Here is an 18,080-nt window from a genome sequence, read left to right as displayed (position 1 = left end):
AACCTTTATCATAGGGAAAGACTAAGGAACAAAATACATTGTTTAGTTTTTTGACTCTCCCTGTTTTCTTGCCTCCTTCCATCTCAACCCTAAATAGCGTGGGCTTGAAAGATCGATTGGATTGTTTATTGTTCTTTTGTCCTGCTTTTTTCTCTTTTGTCCTCTCCCTCAACAACATGACAACTCCCCCCTTCCCATGTCTTCTTTCATCAACGCTTCCCTGATTCTCTCTATCTTTCTCTCTATTTATCTATCTCTCTCGCTCCCATGGCCACATGCTTTTCTAACTGCCTGCAGGATGGACGACGCTGAAGCCTGCTTTATCCTCAGCAACCGGTTTGAAGTGGACCGAATTGCTGCTGTACGTTTCTCACTGCTTCTCTGTATTGCCATGACTCCCCATATGTAACATTTCCATAGTAGGGCTGCTTGCCTGAGAAAAGCCTTAAAATAACATTTGAAAAAAATAATTACACATTAAAGCAGCTTTGGTAACAACTGGATTTAGTCCACTGCATTGGATGCTTTCTACCAAAAGATTATTGCAGTGAAAATGACTGAAACAGAGAGTAAAGGAAACACAGGCTTGACATAACTAAATAACTATACACACTATGCATGTGAAAAACATCTATAAGTGCAATGTTACATGACACTACTTGCCATGATAGTGAGTTGATCACGCGGTTTAATCAACAGCCTGGTTTTTACACTGAATAATTTGGCAGCTGAATTGTAATACCTTTGGAGATCCCTTATTTTTGTTTCTTGTTCTCACATTAGGTGTCCATTCTTCAGAACCTTGAAAACGTTGTCATTACTGTCAGCATGTGACTATGGTTAACACAGAGACACATTAGCGTGTTATCCTTGTCCCTTTGAGCATGATAGCATGCTGACATTATCTTTTCAGATAACAGAGTACAGCCTCACATATCCTCAAAATGTTCAACAATCATATCCTGCCCAGTGTTACTCAGTTCACTCTTTATGGGCTTGCCACTATTCTTGAACACTTCTTTCTAGAAAGATGTTAGAATAGCATTATTTTTTAAATCTGACAATGGCCGTTGAGTTGCTCTGTGAAGTCATTGTTTTAGGAAGAATCTGATGCTGTTAGTTGTGTGTGTTTACCACTCTTTAACTCTCCATTGCCCTTTTCCTCTTTCTCTCCCAACTTTTCACTCCATCCATCTCAATCCCCATTTTCTCAGGATCATCAGACCATCCTCCGAGCCTGGGCGGTGAAAGACTTCGCTCCCAATTGCCCCTTGTATGTCCAGATTCTCAAGCCGGAGAACAAGTTCCACGTCAAATTTGCAGGTGGGCACAAGAGTGTGAAATCAAACACTGACCGTAAAGTGTGTCCATTCTTGTTTGGATTCAACTACTGTTATTTCAATGCATTAATGCAGATGCTCAAATGTGTCCTGTCCCAGTTCAACAGGTGCTTTGCTCAGTTTGTGTGTTTTAAAAGAAGGGTGATTAGGTTAACATTGGAAACTAAGTTGTTCTGTGTGCTCTTTTATTTAGTCATGTCCTATTTTCTGCCTGAGTTTGTCAGCTGGATTCCCCCCAAAAAATTCATGCTCATTCATGATAACACCCTTTGTTTGTCATATAACTTTTACTTTAAAACTCCCGCTCCCGTAGTGGGTATCAGACAACTGTAAGTGAACTTCTTTGATCTTGACATCGGCATTCATTTTTAAAATATTGTGTTTTTTAATGAAATAGTCAATAGTCATCTCCTTGTGGCCCCCAACAGCCTTTCAGTGCTGATGATAAATTCCATACATGACTGTTAAAAGTATCTCCTTTTAAGACCACAAAACCTAATGTTTATAATCAACGGACCTTAAGCCTGAAGTCACCGGAGTAAACTCAGGGAGCGAGTATGTAATTAGTCACTAGAAAATAACTTTAAGACGGATGCCATGTTTTGACACCACTTGGAATATACCCGCTAAGTGCTATCGTGGGAGGCATTAATGAGCAAGGGAACATTTTTTAATTTGTTCCACAGGAATGGTTTAATAATAGCTCAACGTTCAATAGGAAAGAACTGGAGAATGCTGCAGCGGGGCAGGAAACCCTGAGGCGTTTGAGTAACCATAAAAAATGGGGTGCGGTGTTAATCGATCGTCTCCCCGGTTTATGTTCCGAATGACAATAGCCTGTTGCCCTCCTGAAGTGGGCTTATTGCAGCAGCAGGCATCGTGTTCAACAACAGCACACTCGTACAAACAGCTAGCTGAATTAATTAACTTAACCACTGAACCTGTGGTCAAGTTGTAATGGCCAACATCTGCATGTCCACACTTATCTTCACACACCTATAACACCAGTCTGTGAAAGAGATTCTGAAGAGGGTAAAACCTTGTGGATGCATGTGAGTGTGTGGGTGTGTGTGTGCACAGTATGTCGAGGTCTGTAATTGGTTTCTCTCCTGGTCTGGGTCCCGGTATCTGAAGGATAGAGGATGGGATGCTGGGCGGCGTTGAACAGTGAGCAGAGGAGAAGATGGGAAGTGAAGGCATCACAGTGGTTAACAGAAACACACGAGGGATGTTGAAAATTGGATATTGCAGAAAAGACTCAATTTTGTGTTTGACTGTGTGTGCGCTTTGTGAGTTAGAGATGTGTGTATAGCAGAACTAGAGATTGGAATGTGCGTGACAATAATGAACACTGTTGCCTCAAAGATGAAACATCGATGTTTTTGTGTTTTACTCTGCACGCTTAGAGATGCCCATTGGTCTGTATAAACTGCTTTCTCACAATCTGAAAAGCTTTGTGTGTGAGCTGCATTATGATGTCCTGTTCTGAACCAAAGGCACATTGGTACTTCAGCAGAAGATCCATAATCAGCAGATGTAATTGTCTCTCACCTGCTAAGATTCAGGCACACAATTTACAAAAAATTGCATTTACATGTCATCGGGCTCTCCGGTTTCTCCGGCTGGCAGCTGATTGAGTTTCATGCTTCATGTCAGGCTCCGACGTTCTTCAGCAATTATTTCTTAATTAAAGGCACATCATTTGCTTTTCTGACCCAGCTAAACATTGTTGGTAAACAAGGAAGCAAAGAAAATGCAATCAAGGATTACCCATCAGGGGAAATGGGAGCTCTCTGTGCCCGGCATGCTGATTGGCTCACTACAAACATGAATCGCTCTATTGGTTTTTCCTTTCATAGAGGAGGCTGTGCGGCAACAGGTAAACGACAGGAGTGTCATCTGTGTTTGTTCCGTTTGGTTTGGTTTGCTCACAGGCGTTTAGTTTTGGATGATGTGATTGAAAGGGGATTTAAGGCTGACACTAAATCACTGGCTTGTGCTTGTTCTTCTATCTAATCCCCAAAAACTGAGCGCTGGGCCACAACACTAACATTAAGAAGATCCCATGGGAGTAAACAAGCAGCTGGTACAAGAGGATGATGACACGGCTGTCTGCTTGACTCATTTGTTCTAAGTTTCATTTAACATAAAATATATTTTTTGATTGTTTATGCTTTTGTCTTTAAGTGGTATACTCTTCAGCCCTATTTACACATTGTACTGTTCACAGTGGGGAATAACCAGGATGTTCTTTCCAAAAAGATGTGTCACTATTAAGTGTTTTTGAGCTCGTGATTAAATAAGAGAGAATATAACCAGAACAACAATTATGATGAATAAACTTTAACAAAGTAGAAGTGCCATGTGCAAATGTGCTGCTGTCTCTTGTTTTATATCAGAACACATTTATATGTCTTTCATTTTTGATTGAAACAATCAATTTAGAGGAAACACGCTTTCGAGCACTTTCGATTTTAACCATATCACTTTTTTAAACTATTGCACTCAGTCACACTGTGGTTCTCCCTCTCCCCTCCCGAACCGATTAAAGGAGTGAAGAATCAGCAGACAGTGATGACATAAAACAATCAAATATATTTTCTAAAATGAGGGAATAGCTGAGAGAGGTTCTTGAGCAAACAGAGCACAGATATTATAAGACCGCTGGCTCCAAGATAAGCTACAGACAGACACACTCACACACAACCCAAATACATGGTCCCCCTAGCCTCGGTTTATGCCTGGTGGAAATAAAACATAATAGATGAGACCTTCTTAGAGCTAAAGATGACATTTAGTTCACTTTCTTGAGAAGGGTGGACGCATAATCTCCAGAGATGTATAACATCCGCTGATAAAACGGCCATTTGCAAAGCTAAATATCACCATGGATCAAGAACACACTCACAAATGCAAGGGATGTCTTTATTTGAGCAGCCAGTTGTATTCAAGGCAGCGTTGTTGGACTCAGAGTTGAAACTATCATGGAAGTAGAGTGTGAGGGTTGTATTTTCCGACCTCCGATACATTTCCCCTTTTGTTTCCTGTGTCTTCAGATCATGTGGTGTGTGAAGAAGAGTTTAAGTACGCCATGCTGGCTTTAAACTGTGTGTGCCCTGGTACATCAACACTCATCACTCTATTGATCCACTCCTCCAGAGGACAGTAAGTTCCCTTGCTTTCTGACTCCCGATCCCTCTTTTTTTGTTAACTTGACAGTAAAATATGCAGTAGATACAGTGAACAGAACTGAGCTGCTTATTGTCTCCTCAATGTCACTCAACTTTGATGTTTGCTTTCCAGAATGGCTCCCCAAGATGCCTTCAAGCAGCGTGCCGGAGCCTTTCAAGCCCTCAACAGGTAGGATTCATCTGACCTGTATTCACCCCAATCATCTGTCCACTTCCATAGATTTGCAAATTGTCTTTTGTTATTCCATGAGGAGATTTACTTTGTGGGGGTTAATTGTGTTATTAAGAAACATTTTGTTATATTTTGACTTTTTCTTATTTAATGCTTAAATCCTGCACAAAAAATCACAATGTGATCAGGGGCAAATTACTCATTACACAAGATTTTACTTAATTTATTTTTATCATTATGGGGTGATAGCGGAATAAGTGATTATTATGGTACTAGTTTAAAATATTTAAACACCCTTTGTATTTCAATAACTAAATGAGTTTCACATTGAATATGCAAAGAAATGTTTTGGTAATTTACATCTTTCATCAAGATATTCAAGGTAATACCTCGATGAGTAATTGATAAACTAATTATATTTGTGTATTCCTTTGAGTGCAGTAGATATCTTCTAAATAAAAAATGACAATCTCTTTGATTGCATCAAACAAATATTAATATTAAAGAAGTTCAATGTCAAGCACTCTTGTGTCTGATGAGTTGTACTTTCAAAAGCAATGTATTTCATAAGTATGCTTCTATATCTGGATTTTTTGCCATTTGGTTTATTGGCTGTGACAGTGCTACATGATGCTCCCTCCTCCTCTCCAGCCTTACACTTACAGTAGTTCCTGTAAACTGCAAAATCGCTATAACACTTGTTTATATAATGCCGTCTGTGTCGCAGGCCACCCACATTCACACTGCCCCCACACCCTTGCTTTATGCTATCACCTCTTTAGCCTCCACATCTAAAGATGTATCCCTAGGAGAAAAATGTGTCCTCTTAACTGTGTGAATGTGTACATTTGGGAGCTATTGTTTGGACAGGTTGGCTGTCCTTGTGTGTCCTGATTGAAGTATTGATCAGTAGCTCTGACAGAGATTTAAGATCTTACCTCTGAGACCTCAGGTGAAATATCTCCTCATGTTGCCCTGGTGCTGAGCTAGACGCTTTGTGTTACAAGTTTTAAAGTTCATTCTTTCCCCACGTGGCCAATCAATCCTACTTTTCTGTCTCAGGGAGGGCGGTGCATGTGCAGCAGACCAATGGCACCGAACCTACCGCCGCTGCTCAGCCAATGAGGTGCATCACATCCGTCTAGAGGAAAGTAAATTCTTTGGAGAATACCAGGGCAAGAGCTTCACCTTTGCCTCCTTTCATGCTCACAAAAAGTAAGTTATATTGTGTGAAAAGCCCCAAAAATGAGAACTAAAAAAAACGCCTGCACTGTTCAGATCTGACCCTGTCTTTTTGTGCAGGTATGGAGTATGTTTGATCGGAGTTCGCAGATTGGAAACCACCAACATCTTGCTGAACCCTGGGCCCTGCCACATCATGGGGGCCTCTGACACATGCTTCTACATCAATATCTCCAAAGAGGAGAACTCAGCATTCGTCAGGGGCCACAAGGAGCCATCGTGGGGCAGAATTGGAGGAAATCCCAGGGGGGTGCACCAATCCATCTACCACGGACTCACACGCCTGCCAGTCCACAGTATCATCGCCAGCATGGGTCAGTCTGAAATGCACGCCGCAAAGACTGTGTAACGTTTACACACTGGCCTTCTGTTTGCAGTATGTGTTGGTCAAACACGCAAACCTGTCATCAAACTGTCAGCTGCAGCAGCACATTCACAGCTTTCAGAATTATGCAGTTCTCACACAAGCTATCTTGGTTAAATATATGCGCAGCTTTTCTGATGAATTCACATGTATCTAATCATAAGCAACACTTGATAGGACACTCGATAAGAACCCCTAGATGGGGCCGCTTGATAACTAACCTGGCAGAGCTCAAGGCCTAGGATTCACTCAGACCATTTCAGCGTATCATCTCCTTTTTTCTCCCCATTTTAAATCTGCTTCTATAATAAAGGCACTGGTGGCCAAATAATAATCTAAAAAAAACAACAACCAAATGAACTGAACTGTCAGTATACACACACCACCTGGTGGACAACAGTGATACTGTATAGCTCACTATTCCTCAATGCTCTCACCACAGTATCCACTATCAGGGACTGTGCAAACACATCAGGTATAGTAGAAAAAAAGGGGTCCTTGATGTTGGAATTACAATAAAGGTTTGCTTTGGTTGGGTTTGGTTTGAAAAGGAAGTAAGGTGCTTAAATCCACTCATCTAGCAACATGTTTAAAAGCTCCTAACCAGATGGCTATTTCATGGTGAAATTCTAAAAACAGTATAGCGTCACAAACGCCCTTCTACCTCCTAAGGGTGTTTGTGACACTCTGAGTGGGTTGAGAGCTCCGCTTTATTTTAACAGGTACAAGCACTGTCTATGTTTTTAGAATTTCATATGACAACGCCATCTAATTAAAGGCTTTTTTATCTGTTTGCCTAAAGGGAAACTTTCTTATTTTTTGAACTTTGTGTATAGTGTTTGTTCCTTCATTCATCTTTGATCCTTCAGTCATCTGTGTGTGTGTGTCTATGTTACAGGCACAGTGGCCATCGACCTGCAGGACTCCAGTGACAGCAGCCCAGAGAGCCAGGAGCCTGGGGGCACCGTGCTGGGAAGCGGGAGAGGAAGCAGAAGCAGGGCGGAGATGGGTGGTGCGAACACTTTGGCCCTGCCTGCCATGGGAGAGTCAGCGGAGGAAAGGCGGCACAGCATCGCCCCCGTCCTGGAGCTGGTGGACGGTGTCAACAACCCCACCTTCGACCTGCTCGGAGACCAGTCAGAGGACGAGGCAGGGGAAGAGGGCAAGGAGGACAGTGACAGAGACGCGAGCGCCCACTGGTGGGGTCGACACTGCGAGTAAGTCAGGAAGATGCTGTTTGTATTTACATCAGGGAAGTGTAAACTAGTTTGGAGGTAACTGTGGGCTTGTGCTACAGGTGGGTGAAGGGATATCCCCTAAACTCTCCGTACATCGGCAGCTCGCCTGCGTTGTGCCACCTTCTTCAGGAAAAGATGCCTTTCTGCTGTCTGCGCATGGACAAGGTAAGATAGAGACCATAGACTATATGCATTACATTAATGCACACAATGTACAACAATATCTGTTTTCTTTTTTATTCCATATTGTATTCCTTTTTATTCCATTCCATTACAATGTAAATACTGTTATATTTTACTGTATTTTGTATTATTTAAAAATATTTTTCTAGTTCTTTACCTGTGTTTTTAATTCTTGTTTTACTTGTATGTATGCACCATGACATCAAGTCAAATTCCTCGTACGTGTAAACCTACCTGGTAACAAACCTGTTTCTGATTCTGATTCTGAAGATAAGATAAGAGATACTTTGTTGATCCCAATTTGGGAAATGTTTGCGTTGCAGCAGCATAAAAAGACAAGGCATTGTACATTAAAAGAAATAAACAATCCAAAATGTAAACATCTCAAATAGAAGTAAAATAGCATTAAAAAAGTGTGGATATACAAATGTACAGTAACAAAATGTAAAGCAGGATATTATATATACATTAATTGTGCAAGGACTGGATTATTAAATATTAGATTGAATATAAATGTAAAATGTACAGTGGGAGTTTAAGTCCAGTCCAGAACTCTCTGCCATGGAGCAGAGAGTTCTCTGCCGGCCAGAGGTGATTTGTTATACAGTTTTATTGCAGTCGGCAGGAATCTTTCCCTGTAAAGTATGGGATTTACATGGCTTGCTATCTTCTTTCTATCAAAATTCACATTGCCGTTTCCCCCATGACTACTCTGCTTCTCTCCTAGGCTTGCCACCACACCCTTTTTGAGGATGCCCGCTGCTATGGCTTCAAAAACAAATTGATCATTGTGTCTGCGGAGAGTGCGGGAAACGGACTGTACAACTTCATTGTGCCTCTACGGGCCTACTATCGACCCAGAAAGGAGCTCAACCCCATTGTGCTGTTGCTGGAGAGCATGTAAGATCAAATGTATGTCATTAATTGCTATGTTGTTCCACAGCTTCAAACTAAATGTGTTCCATGATAAACGAGTTACCCAAAACTGTTGCTGTGACTGCAAAGTGCAACAGCTACAAATGTAGGTTGTGCAGGAGGATAGAAAAAGAAAAGTTCCTGCTTACGTAGCCAGTTCAGGAGAAACACTGAGCTATTTAGGTTCATAGTAAACATGATTTGTGAAATGCTGAATGCTTCAGGACAATGCACTCCGCAAACCTGGGTCTTGTTTTGTGGCTGGTACACAAACGCAGTCAGCCAAAAGAGAGTGGAATCCAATAAAAAGGCAATAAAATGCTGAGTCACTCCAGTCTACTGCTGTTATTTTCAGCTCTCTCTGCAGGCTGTGTTGTATTTCTCAGTCTGAGTGACGGGGGTCTGTCTCTGAGGGGACGTTTGCTCTTCATCATGGCACCACGTACAAATCTCTAGGAATCTCGAGTCTATTTGTTTTCTTTTTGCTTGCTACAGACCTGAAGCAGACTTCCTGGAGGCAATCTGTTGGTTCCCCATGGTGTTTTACACAGTGGGCTCCATCGACAAGTGAGACAAAGCTACACGCTGATCTATTTCCTTAATCGTTATTCATGTAAGTGCTTTTCACCTCTCAACTGCCTTTCCTGTACTCTTTGATTTTCTCTCCACAGTCTGGACAGTTTGCTGCGGTGCGGAGTCACTTTTGCTGACACGATGGTAGTGGTAGACAAGGAGAGCTCAATGATTGCAGAGGAGGATTACATGGCTGATGCAAAGACCATTGTGAATGTCCAGACACTGTTCAGGTCTGCTTTGTTTGCTTTACAATCTAACATTCTGTGTTTATAATGTTTTTTTTTAATCCGTTTTGTCTCTCTGTCTGTGCTTTTACCTTCCAGACTGTTCCCAGCTCTTAGTATCATCACAGAGCTAACCCACCCAGCCAACATGCGATTTATGCAGTTCAAAGTCAAAGACCACTACTCTCTGGCCCTGTCCAAACTGGAAAAGGTAAAAGCTTAATACTTTCTAAAGCACTATTATTCATTTACCTCGACCCAGACTTCAGAGGTCATAATGAAACACCAATGAGAGAAAAAGCAGAATAGTGTATTGCAGTATACATTTGTTACAGATTATAGCCTTTTTAATTTCGAATTGTTGTTAATGTTGCTCTCTGTGTGGCAGCTAATGAATTTCCCCCCAAGCCTCAATATCATTGATCAAAGAATGAGTAAATGTGTCCTTGCAAGACATCAAGTATGAAAATGGATTTCACTCTGGGATCATTATAAATAGATGTTTTTAGATTTCTAGCAGTGTTGCCCTACGGCCTAAAGGATATCTGGTGAATTATAGCTTTGTCTTCTTGCTGTTTGAAAAGTGCATGCTTGTTTAAGTTTCCCTTGGGATTTTCCCTCTTTAAAAAAAATGCTAGTAAGTTACTTCTAACAAGATACATATTTTATAAGTCTCACAATAAATGCTTACAAACTGTCAGATTTTAAATAACTTCAACCATGACTAGTGTAATCGGGTGAACATCTGTGTGTGTGTGTGTGTGTGTGTGTGTGTGTGTGTGTGTGTGTGTGTGTGTGTGTGTGTGTGTGTGTGTGTGTGTGTGTGTGTGTGTGTGTGTGTGTGTGTGTGTGTGTGTGTGTGTGTGTGTGTGTGTGTGTGTGTGTGTGTGTGTGTGTGTGTGTGTGTGTGTGTGTGTGTGTGTGTGTGTGTGTGTGTGATTAATCTGTAGAAGGAAAGGGAGAAGGGCTCCAACCTGGTGTTTATGTTCCGCCTGCCCTTCTCTGCAGGGAAGGTGTTCAGTGTCAGCATGCTGGACACTCTCCTTTACCAGGTATCTCAAACAGAAAATCCCTAACTGACTAAAAAACTAAATGTGTGAGCATGCCAAATCTGATCTATTTCTGCTGACTTGTGTGGCATGTTCTCCTGCTGCAAGTCATTTGTGAAGGACTACATGATCTCCATCACCAGGCTGCTGCTGGGTTTGGACTCCATGCCTGGCTCAGGTTTCCTTTGTGCTGTAAGTACCGGCACACAAATGCCTTGGATTCTGTTTGTTTGGTTTGTGAAGTGTCTCTGAGGCAGAATATTGTCTTGTTTGTTTTTTTAGATGAAAATGACAGAGGACGACCTGTGGATCCGCACCTACGGCAGGCTCTACCAGAAACTGTGCTCCTCCACTGGAGACATTCCCATCGGCATCTACCGCACAGAGGCACACAAGGTTCCAGTCTCTGAAGTAAGGGGCTGCTATTGCTAGTTGTGTGGCCATTGCAAGTCACTGGACTGGCAAAAAAATTAGGCAAGACACTTAAAATAAGAAGCTTAAGTTGGAGTGCAAAACAAAACATTAATGATTTTGTTACAATATTTAACCCTGCTAGGCTTAAAGTCAAAAGGTCACAACTTTTGCCACTTGGAACGTGATCATTATTTAAAGAAAAAGTAAGCATGGCAGATGTGGCAGAAAAAAGTAATGCTTTGATTGGTTAGCTGCCATCTCTGTTGTGATTGGTCGACTGATTAGCCTATCATGGACAATGTGTTGGAGCGCTAGCCAATAGAAGCGTAAGTGCAACATAGTGATGTCACTAAATTACAGAAAAAACAAAGGAATTTCGAGGCATTTCAGGCAGTGGGAGGAGAACTTTGGGATTCGAAGACCATTAACTTGCACATCCATACACCACACTACACGAAAGGGAAAACCCCCAAAAGCATAGTAGAGCTTTAAGAAAATACATGTATCTTTATTTTTGAGAAAGGAAATGAAAGGTCTGGTTGTGTGTGATGTTGCTATGTAGTTATCTTTGTGTGAACCAGTCCCAGGTATCCATCACAGTGGAGGACTATGAAGACACGAGGGAACCCAGAGAGCCCCTGCTGTCCCGGACCAGCGCTCACCGTAACTCCACCTCCTCGGAGCCCGTCTCCACCTCCTCCCACTCCTCAGACCACCCTTTGCTCAGGAGGAAAAGCATGCAGTGGGCCCGGCGGCTGAGCAGAAAGGGGGGGCGGGGCTCCAGTGGGGCCAAGGGGGGTCCGGGCAGCGCGGCAGAGAGGATCAACCAGCAGAGACTGACCCTGTTCAGACGCTCCGAGAGGCAGGAGCTCAATGCCCTGGTGAAGACGAGGATGAAACACCTGGGCCTTTCTCCAACCGGATACAGTAAGACAATATGTGTGTATTAAAGTTTCCTGCTCCTGATCTCAAGTTCACCAGTATTGTACTCAAGCACAATTTTGAGGGACTGGTATTTTACCGTAATATTGTTCAGTGGTTGTACTTGAGTATTTCAGAATCAGAATCAGAATCAAGTTTATTGCCAGGTACGTTTACACATACAAGGAATTTGCTTGATATCTGGTGGTGCGAACATAAACAATCTGAAAAAAATAAGTTGCAAAGTAGGTAAAAAAATAAATAAAAATAAGGATAATAAAAAAAAAAGTATTTTTAAGAAATAATTTTGCATTAAAAAAGGATGCTCCCTTATATTACTACATTTCAGAAGAAAACTGAAAAATCTAATATTTTTGACATTGTTGTATTTGTGCTTTTACTTAAGGAAATTACCTACTTCCTCCATCTCTGATAATGCTGCTGCTTTTGTCAATGTTTACCTAAATGACTTGATTAGATGATTGTGTCCTCCTGTGTTTTTAATAAACCAGTAACAAAAGAGTCACGGATGTGTGCACGGCTTGCTGTTTACCCTGTTCCTATTTTATTTCCTGCATCACTTACCTCTTCTTTTTCCTGTGTCAGATGGGATGACAGACCAGGGGAACAGACATTCCTACATCCTCATCAACCCTTCTCCAGACACCAGACTGGAGCTCCACGATGTTGTGTAAGTACACAAATGTAATCGAAAGTGCTGTAAAAATGAACACAGAAGGAGAAGTGTGACAGGATTCATTTGTCTGTGCCCCACCTGCAGATACCTGATCAGACCAGACCCGCTCTCACTTGTACCCAATCAGGGTAGTAGCAGGAAGTGCAGCACAGGGATCTCGGAGAGCGACAGGTTCGATACGCAGGACAGCACCCATCTGTGAGGGACAAAAGCAAACAAATAATGTGTCGAACACTGCCAGAGAGAGGAGACACAACAACACAGTTTACAGAGAATCAAGAGATGGTGAGATGGAGAGGGAATGGAGAAGCCCTCATATTTTCCGCCTCGGTGGACTGATAGGTGCCAGTCTTGCATGGACCTTTTCTATAATGATTGGAATGTTTTATTTATGCACCTTTCTATTTTGAATGTGGAAAGCTGCGGACACAGAAGTGCATTTAATGAAAAACTGTATGTATTTATATCTGTTTATGTGCATGTAATGTACTGCATCATGTATGTGCAGTGTGTCTGTGTACTGTATGTATGTGTCAGTGTGTGAATGAATGTGTATGTGTGCTTATGGATCAAGAGCAAGACACTGCCAATGTGAGAGGTACTGCTGCCAAATGGAAGTCAAGGGATGTATTTTTGTGTCCTTCTGTGTCGTAGGTGTGTTTTGTCAGACTTAATGCTGTTTGGCCGTATTTGAAAGTGACACTACAATGCACACAACCCCTTTTTATTTTGTGGTCTCCATAAAGCCTTTTTGCAACGTTTTTCCTGTCGCTTTCACAGTCAAAGGCTCACCTATGTTTTACACTCACCAGCAGCGGAGCAATCCAAAGAGCACCAGTCTCTGACTTAAGTAGATAGAAAGCATGCGTCGTTAGTGCAGGGCATTCAGACACATCGCTGTCCTCAGTATGTTTTCACTTCAGTTATGTGAGTTCTCTTGAAACATACTTTTTCCTATGTTTTTTGTTTACCTGTTGTTTCTCAAAGTCCCACCCTCCCTGCTTCTGTGAGTCAGCGTTAGCCGCCCTACCAACAGCTTGCTTTTCCTGACATGCATGTTAGAGAGGCAGACAATTGATAGAAACACAGGTACAAATAGGCTACCATAACATAATGCCATTAAGTACAATAGCCCTGCAATAAATACCTCTTTGTGAAGCTTATAATGTTACTTTTTTTGGGGGGGACGGTGACAAAGGTGTTGATTAAGTTCTATGTTTTAAAGCCAATTTATAAGCTTTACAATTCAATAGTTGCTGTATTTATTGTATAATAAATGTCCATGTTATTTATTTTCTAATTAGAATTGAAATCAATGAAATAATTGTTTTTTTCAGACTTAATTTCCTTTTTCTGAAAACAAGTAAAAAATATGCCATTCGAGTTATATCAATCTGCTTTTTATATACCTTAAATCAGATGTTTTAAAGAACCTGTGATTCATCTGTTAAATCAAACTACATCATTTGTAAGAATGAACATTTAAGTCATTTGTTTTCCAAGGTGTGTTATTTTTTTGTCAGACATTCAGATTGTACCGTTTCACAGAGAAACGGTGCAGCCATGTGGTGGGCATGCCAACCTGCTAACCTGCCAACTTCACTGCTGTAGCTTTAGTGCCAACAGATGAAAATATGTATAAATTAAAGTCAGTCATTATAGCTTGCCATCCCTTTATTGCAGTTCGGGTGTCAATTTGTGCCACTTCAACCTGAATGTATTTGCACAATTTCACTCATTAGTTTCATAATTGCATCATTTTTTAGTTTTCAATGAATCAGTTGACTGACCTGACACAGTATGTCTTTTGTCTGGTTCATAAAGCTCACGTTTCTGAGCTATTTTTGCTCTGTTATATCAAAACTGTGAATGACTCACCGCAAATGGCTCCATTTCCTTTATTGTAATGTCCCCAGGCTAACCAAAGACAACGCAATACTTCAACACAAGACTAGATAAGGCTTTATTGACCCCTGAGGGGAATTTCCGTTGATGCTGCTGCACAAAAATAGAGATACATACAGATAAATAGATTAAGAAGATTATAGAACCAAATGAAGTTAAATTGGTTTATTATCAGTACAAAAGATAGGCTGCTGTCTCCACTGCTGTCTGCCGTCTGATGACCGTGCACAAATGAGCGCCTGATGCTCTACATTTTGCATCATAGTGGAATGAGCCGCCAGCTGAATGTGCTGCCACAGCTCGACGTAGAGCGGGTCAAATGAATTCTAGGGTGGCTTGGATCAGTCATGGCCGCCCACTCCTGAACCCATGAAACAGTGTCAGTGTGCAGCTGCATTGCCAGAAGCTTCTCCCCTGCAGGAGGGACAGCTGGATGAAAGCACTGGAGAAGTCGAAGAAGGAGATTCTCACATTGCTTTTCCAGGTGCGTTGTGGGTCAGGAAGGTAGCACTGGCCCTGGTAAGCACGTGATATCACATTCCTCATTTTAATCCATGTTTTCTTCAGTTGTGTTGTATCAATGACTTTAACTATATAACACAGGGGGTCCAAACTTTTTTCACTGAGGGCCACACACAGAAATATGAAAGGCTGGGCCACTCACTTGAGGTGAGGTATATTGCCTCATATGTTAAGTTAAGTTATAGGTTAGCAAAATCAATCAAATGTGGGTAAATTATGCTCCAAACTTGATTATACTTTCAGAAAAAAAACAGCCTACATCCCAGCTCTCCATAGGGTTTCATTTATTTTCTTACAAAAGTGTTAGCAGCTCGTTCCTTAAAACAGAAGCCTCAGATTGATTATAATAAGGGGAAATTATGTTTAAAAGCTTGTTATGCAAATGCATTTTTTTATCAACTAATTTGTTAGAACATTTAAATGTAATTGACTACATATATATTTAGGACGTATAATACAAGAAGAACACACATTTCAGGTGAGGGCCATATTCCAATTCGATTATACTTTTTGAATTGGCTAAGGGCCAATTCAAAATGGACAATGTTGTGGAAACTTTAACTCGTCAACGATCCGGAGATGTAATGGTAATAATGATAATAAAGATGGTCTTCAGCAATCAAACAGAGTTGTCTTTGTGGTCTTTATTCAAGCTTGAAGGTACAGGTTACACAGAGTACAGAGCAGTCTGCATAAGTTGCACACAGAGGGAACTGTGTGTGTGTGGACAACTGTACAAATGTGATAGTAACAGGAAACATCTGGGTGCGATGGTGTCTGACACCTAAGCCTAACAAAAGGTCGAGCAAGGGGCATGTACTGAGTACAGTGTCATCATATAAGCTTTGCATTTGGTTTTACCAGGTAACATAAGAAATTGCCACTACAACAACGGGCCACATTTTGCCCCCAGGCCGTAGTTTGGACACCCCTGATCTAACCAGTGCTTGAATTGGAATAAAAAAGGTGCCAGTACTCTAAATCAGCAACAAGTATTTGGCACAAAGTCATAGTATATCCTATAATGCTGGTGGGTTTGTCTCTTTACTGTATATTTTAGAAAGGGTCACTGTACTTAAACAAAATGACTCAGGGTGCATCTGAGATTAGAGGGGGTGCAGTTGTAAAGTGCTATTTTTATAAGTGGGGAGTGGACCTGACACCCTCTAGTCTAGGGGGGTCCGGGGGCATGCTCCCCCGGGAACATTTTTTTTAAAATATTGAAGTTAGATGCATCAATCTGGTGCACTTTGAGAGCAAAATGAAGAGATATATGGATACCTCTCAACATCCATAATGAAACAACTGTAAACAGATTTACTTTTTCTTTATGGATATAAAAGAAAGTAAAGCTTGACTCCTACTGGCTGGTTAAATGACTCCTCGTCCCTGAGGCCACTACCAGTTTTTTGTGCCAATTTGCTGGATTTATTTGTCAATAGCGTTGCTGCACAAAGTGATAGCCCTCTAGTTTAAATCTACTACCCAAAAAGAAACATATGGAGATGGGTTACTATTTAAAAAAAATGGTAAATCTATTTGGGAACAGTGGGGCCAGGCCTCAAATCCTATAGGGGGGTCCGGGGGCATGCTCTCCCGGTAAGATTTTTTTTTAAATGTTGGACTTAAATGCATCAATCTGGTGCATTTTGAGGGGGAAATAAAGAGACTACACCCATATGAAACAAAAATGTATACATTTAAATAATCATAAAATCATAAGTACATGGCCATAACCAATAACATACAATATCCAATATGAAAAAACATTGAAACTTGTTTATTTATTTGTTTTTGGTTCATTTATAGTTGTGAGTGTGTCTGGGCTCCTGAATCGGCCTCTCCTGTCTCCCTCCTCTCCCCCCTGCTCCTCTTCGAGGCAACAGCAAAGACTAGTTTTAGCTCTCAACAAGTTTATCTTACCTTTTTTCACCTAGTTAACATTTTGTTTGTATCATTCATGCGTATTTTACTAATCACTACCCCCTCAAATGGAAATATGTGTTTACATAAATGGTGACCGAACCGTTTGAGACCCACTGAGATAACTTAAACTAAGTTAACTATCTAAAGACTCAGAGAGTAATTTACCTCATCAGAGCTGTAGTTTTCAGCCTCTCAGTCTGACAGCAAAGGACTCTCCCTCCACCTTGTTGTTGAAACAGCTCCCTATATCCGTTAGCGCAGCTAGCTAGCACCAGATGCTAACAACAATACACGTAACCGGTGCGCGCGCTTTCTTGCTCGCTCGCGCCACACACACAACACACACCCTCCCGAGCTTGAATGACACACAGAGACCAATCGAGGGCATTAGTATGATCTGTATGAAAGTGGCAATGTCGGGAGGCCACGTCATGTAGACAGCCAGTCACTCTCTGTGAGGCAGAGTCAGACCCTCATTTGCGTTGCGTTGCGTTTACAATATATACGTATATTGCCGGCGGCTGAGTACCGGCATTTTACTGAGTACCGGTGTTGCAGTATAAGTTGAGTCATGACAACTGGCGACATTCTATTATTTTCGTCATAGGAATCCGGGGCGTGTACATTGAGGACCCATTGTTGACTTACCAGGAAAGAAACATCGTTTGTCGTTTACGTTCATCTTTTGCTATATCTGTCTTCCTAAGATCACTTTGCTGCACATTCAGTACTCGTATGTGAGGTTGTGGGTGAAAGGCCGATATCGTGACGCTTACAGGGAGGTATTGAACATTACAAAGTAGGTGACTGTGTGTATGCCTGTTCAAAACATTGCAAACTTCAATAAATCATTTAAATTATATATTTGTGTGGGTCTTCCCAGAACTAGCTAGATTTGGAAAGGTTTTTTGTTGCTAAAGTTAATATTCAAGCCATTTAAGAATAAAACTGCTTACATGACATGTCATTTGTTAAACATTAAGCTGTCTTCGGCTCTTTTCTGCTGTAACAAATGTAAATGTCCCCTCTGTGGGACGAATAAAGGTATTCTGATTCTGATTACATTTAACCTGTTGTGGAAACATTTCTTGATGAAATTGATATGAAACAAATGCCATAAATATTGCTGTGACACATGGTGTCACATCGGGACTTTAACCCTAAACATTCACAGTAAACCCGGAGTGACATATATGCACAA

The 18,080-nt window shown here is 41.3% G+C and overlaps 1 protein-coding gene across 3 annotated transcripts in view; it reads left to right on the top strand.

Moving 5' to 3' along the window:
- The window catches only part of kcnt2b (potassium sodium-activated channel subfamily T member 2b), a 31,842-nt gene extending 17,641 nt beyond the window's left edge, over positions 1-14,201 (top strand). For 2 of the 3 annotated variants that reach the window (XM_079644034.1, XM_079644036.1), the window contains 18 exons: positions 298-361; positions 1,215-1,323; positions 4,397-4,505; positions 4,644-4,700; positions 5,766-5,918; positions 6,006-6,259; positions 7,208-7,526; positions 7,607-7,712; positions 8,458-8,630; positions 9,141-9,212; positions 9,317-9,451; positions 9,545-9,656; positions 10,396-10,497; positions 10,603-10,686; positions 10,777-10,905; positions 11,490-11,835; positions 12,436-12,520; positions 12,611-14,201. In XM_079644034.1, the coding sequence (XP_079500160.1) occupies positions 298-361; positions 1,215-1,323; positions 4,397-4,505; positions 4,644-4,700; positions 5,766-5,918; positions 6,006-6,259; positions 7,208-7,526; positions 7,607-7,712; positions 8,458-8,630; positions 9,141-9,212; positions 9,317-9,451; positions 9,545-9,656; positions 10,396-10,497; positions 10,603-10,686; positions 10,777-10,905; positions 11,490-11,835; positions 12,436-12,520; positions 12,611-12,728 (2,527 nt within the window). In that variant the 3' untranslated portion in view covers positions 12,729-14,201. The remainder of the gene's footprint in view (positions 1-297; positions 362-1,214; positions 1,324-4,396; positions 4,506-4,643; positions 4,701-5,765; positions 5,919-6,005; positions 6,260-7,207; positions 7,527-7,606; positions 7,713-8,457; positions 8,631-9,140; positions 9,213-9,316; positions 9,452-9,544; positions 9,657-10,395; positions 10,498-10,602; positions 10,687-10,776; positions 10,906-11,489; positions 11,836-12,435; positions 12,521-12,610) is intronic. The other variant, XM_079644035.1, reaches the window with a different exon arrangement.
- Positions 14,202-18,080: the final 3,879 nt, after the last annotated feature.

This window comes from Notothenia rossii (genome assembly GCF_949606895.1).
Source record: "Notothenia rossii genome assembly, chromosome: 8".
Taxonomy (NCBI): domain Eukaryota; kingdom Metazoa; phylum Chordata; class Actinopteri; order Perciformes; family Nototheniidae; genus Notothenia; species Notothenia rossii.
Note: the sequence above shows the minus strand (reverse complement) of the source record. Positions and strands in the feature narration are given on the sequence as shown.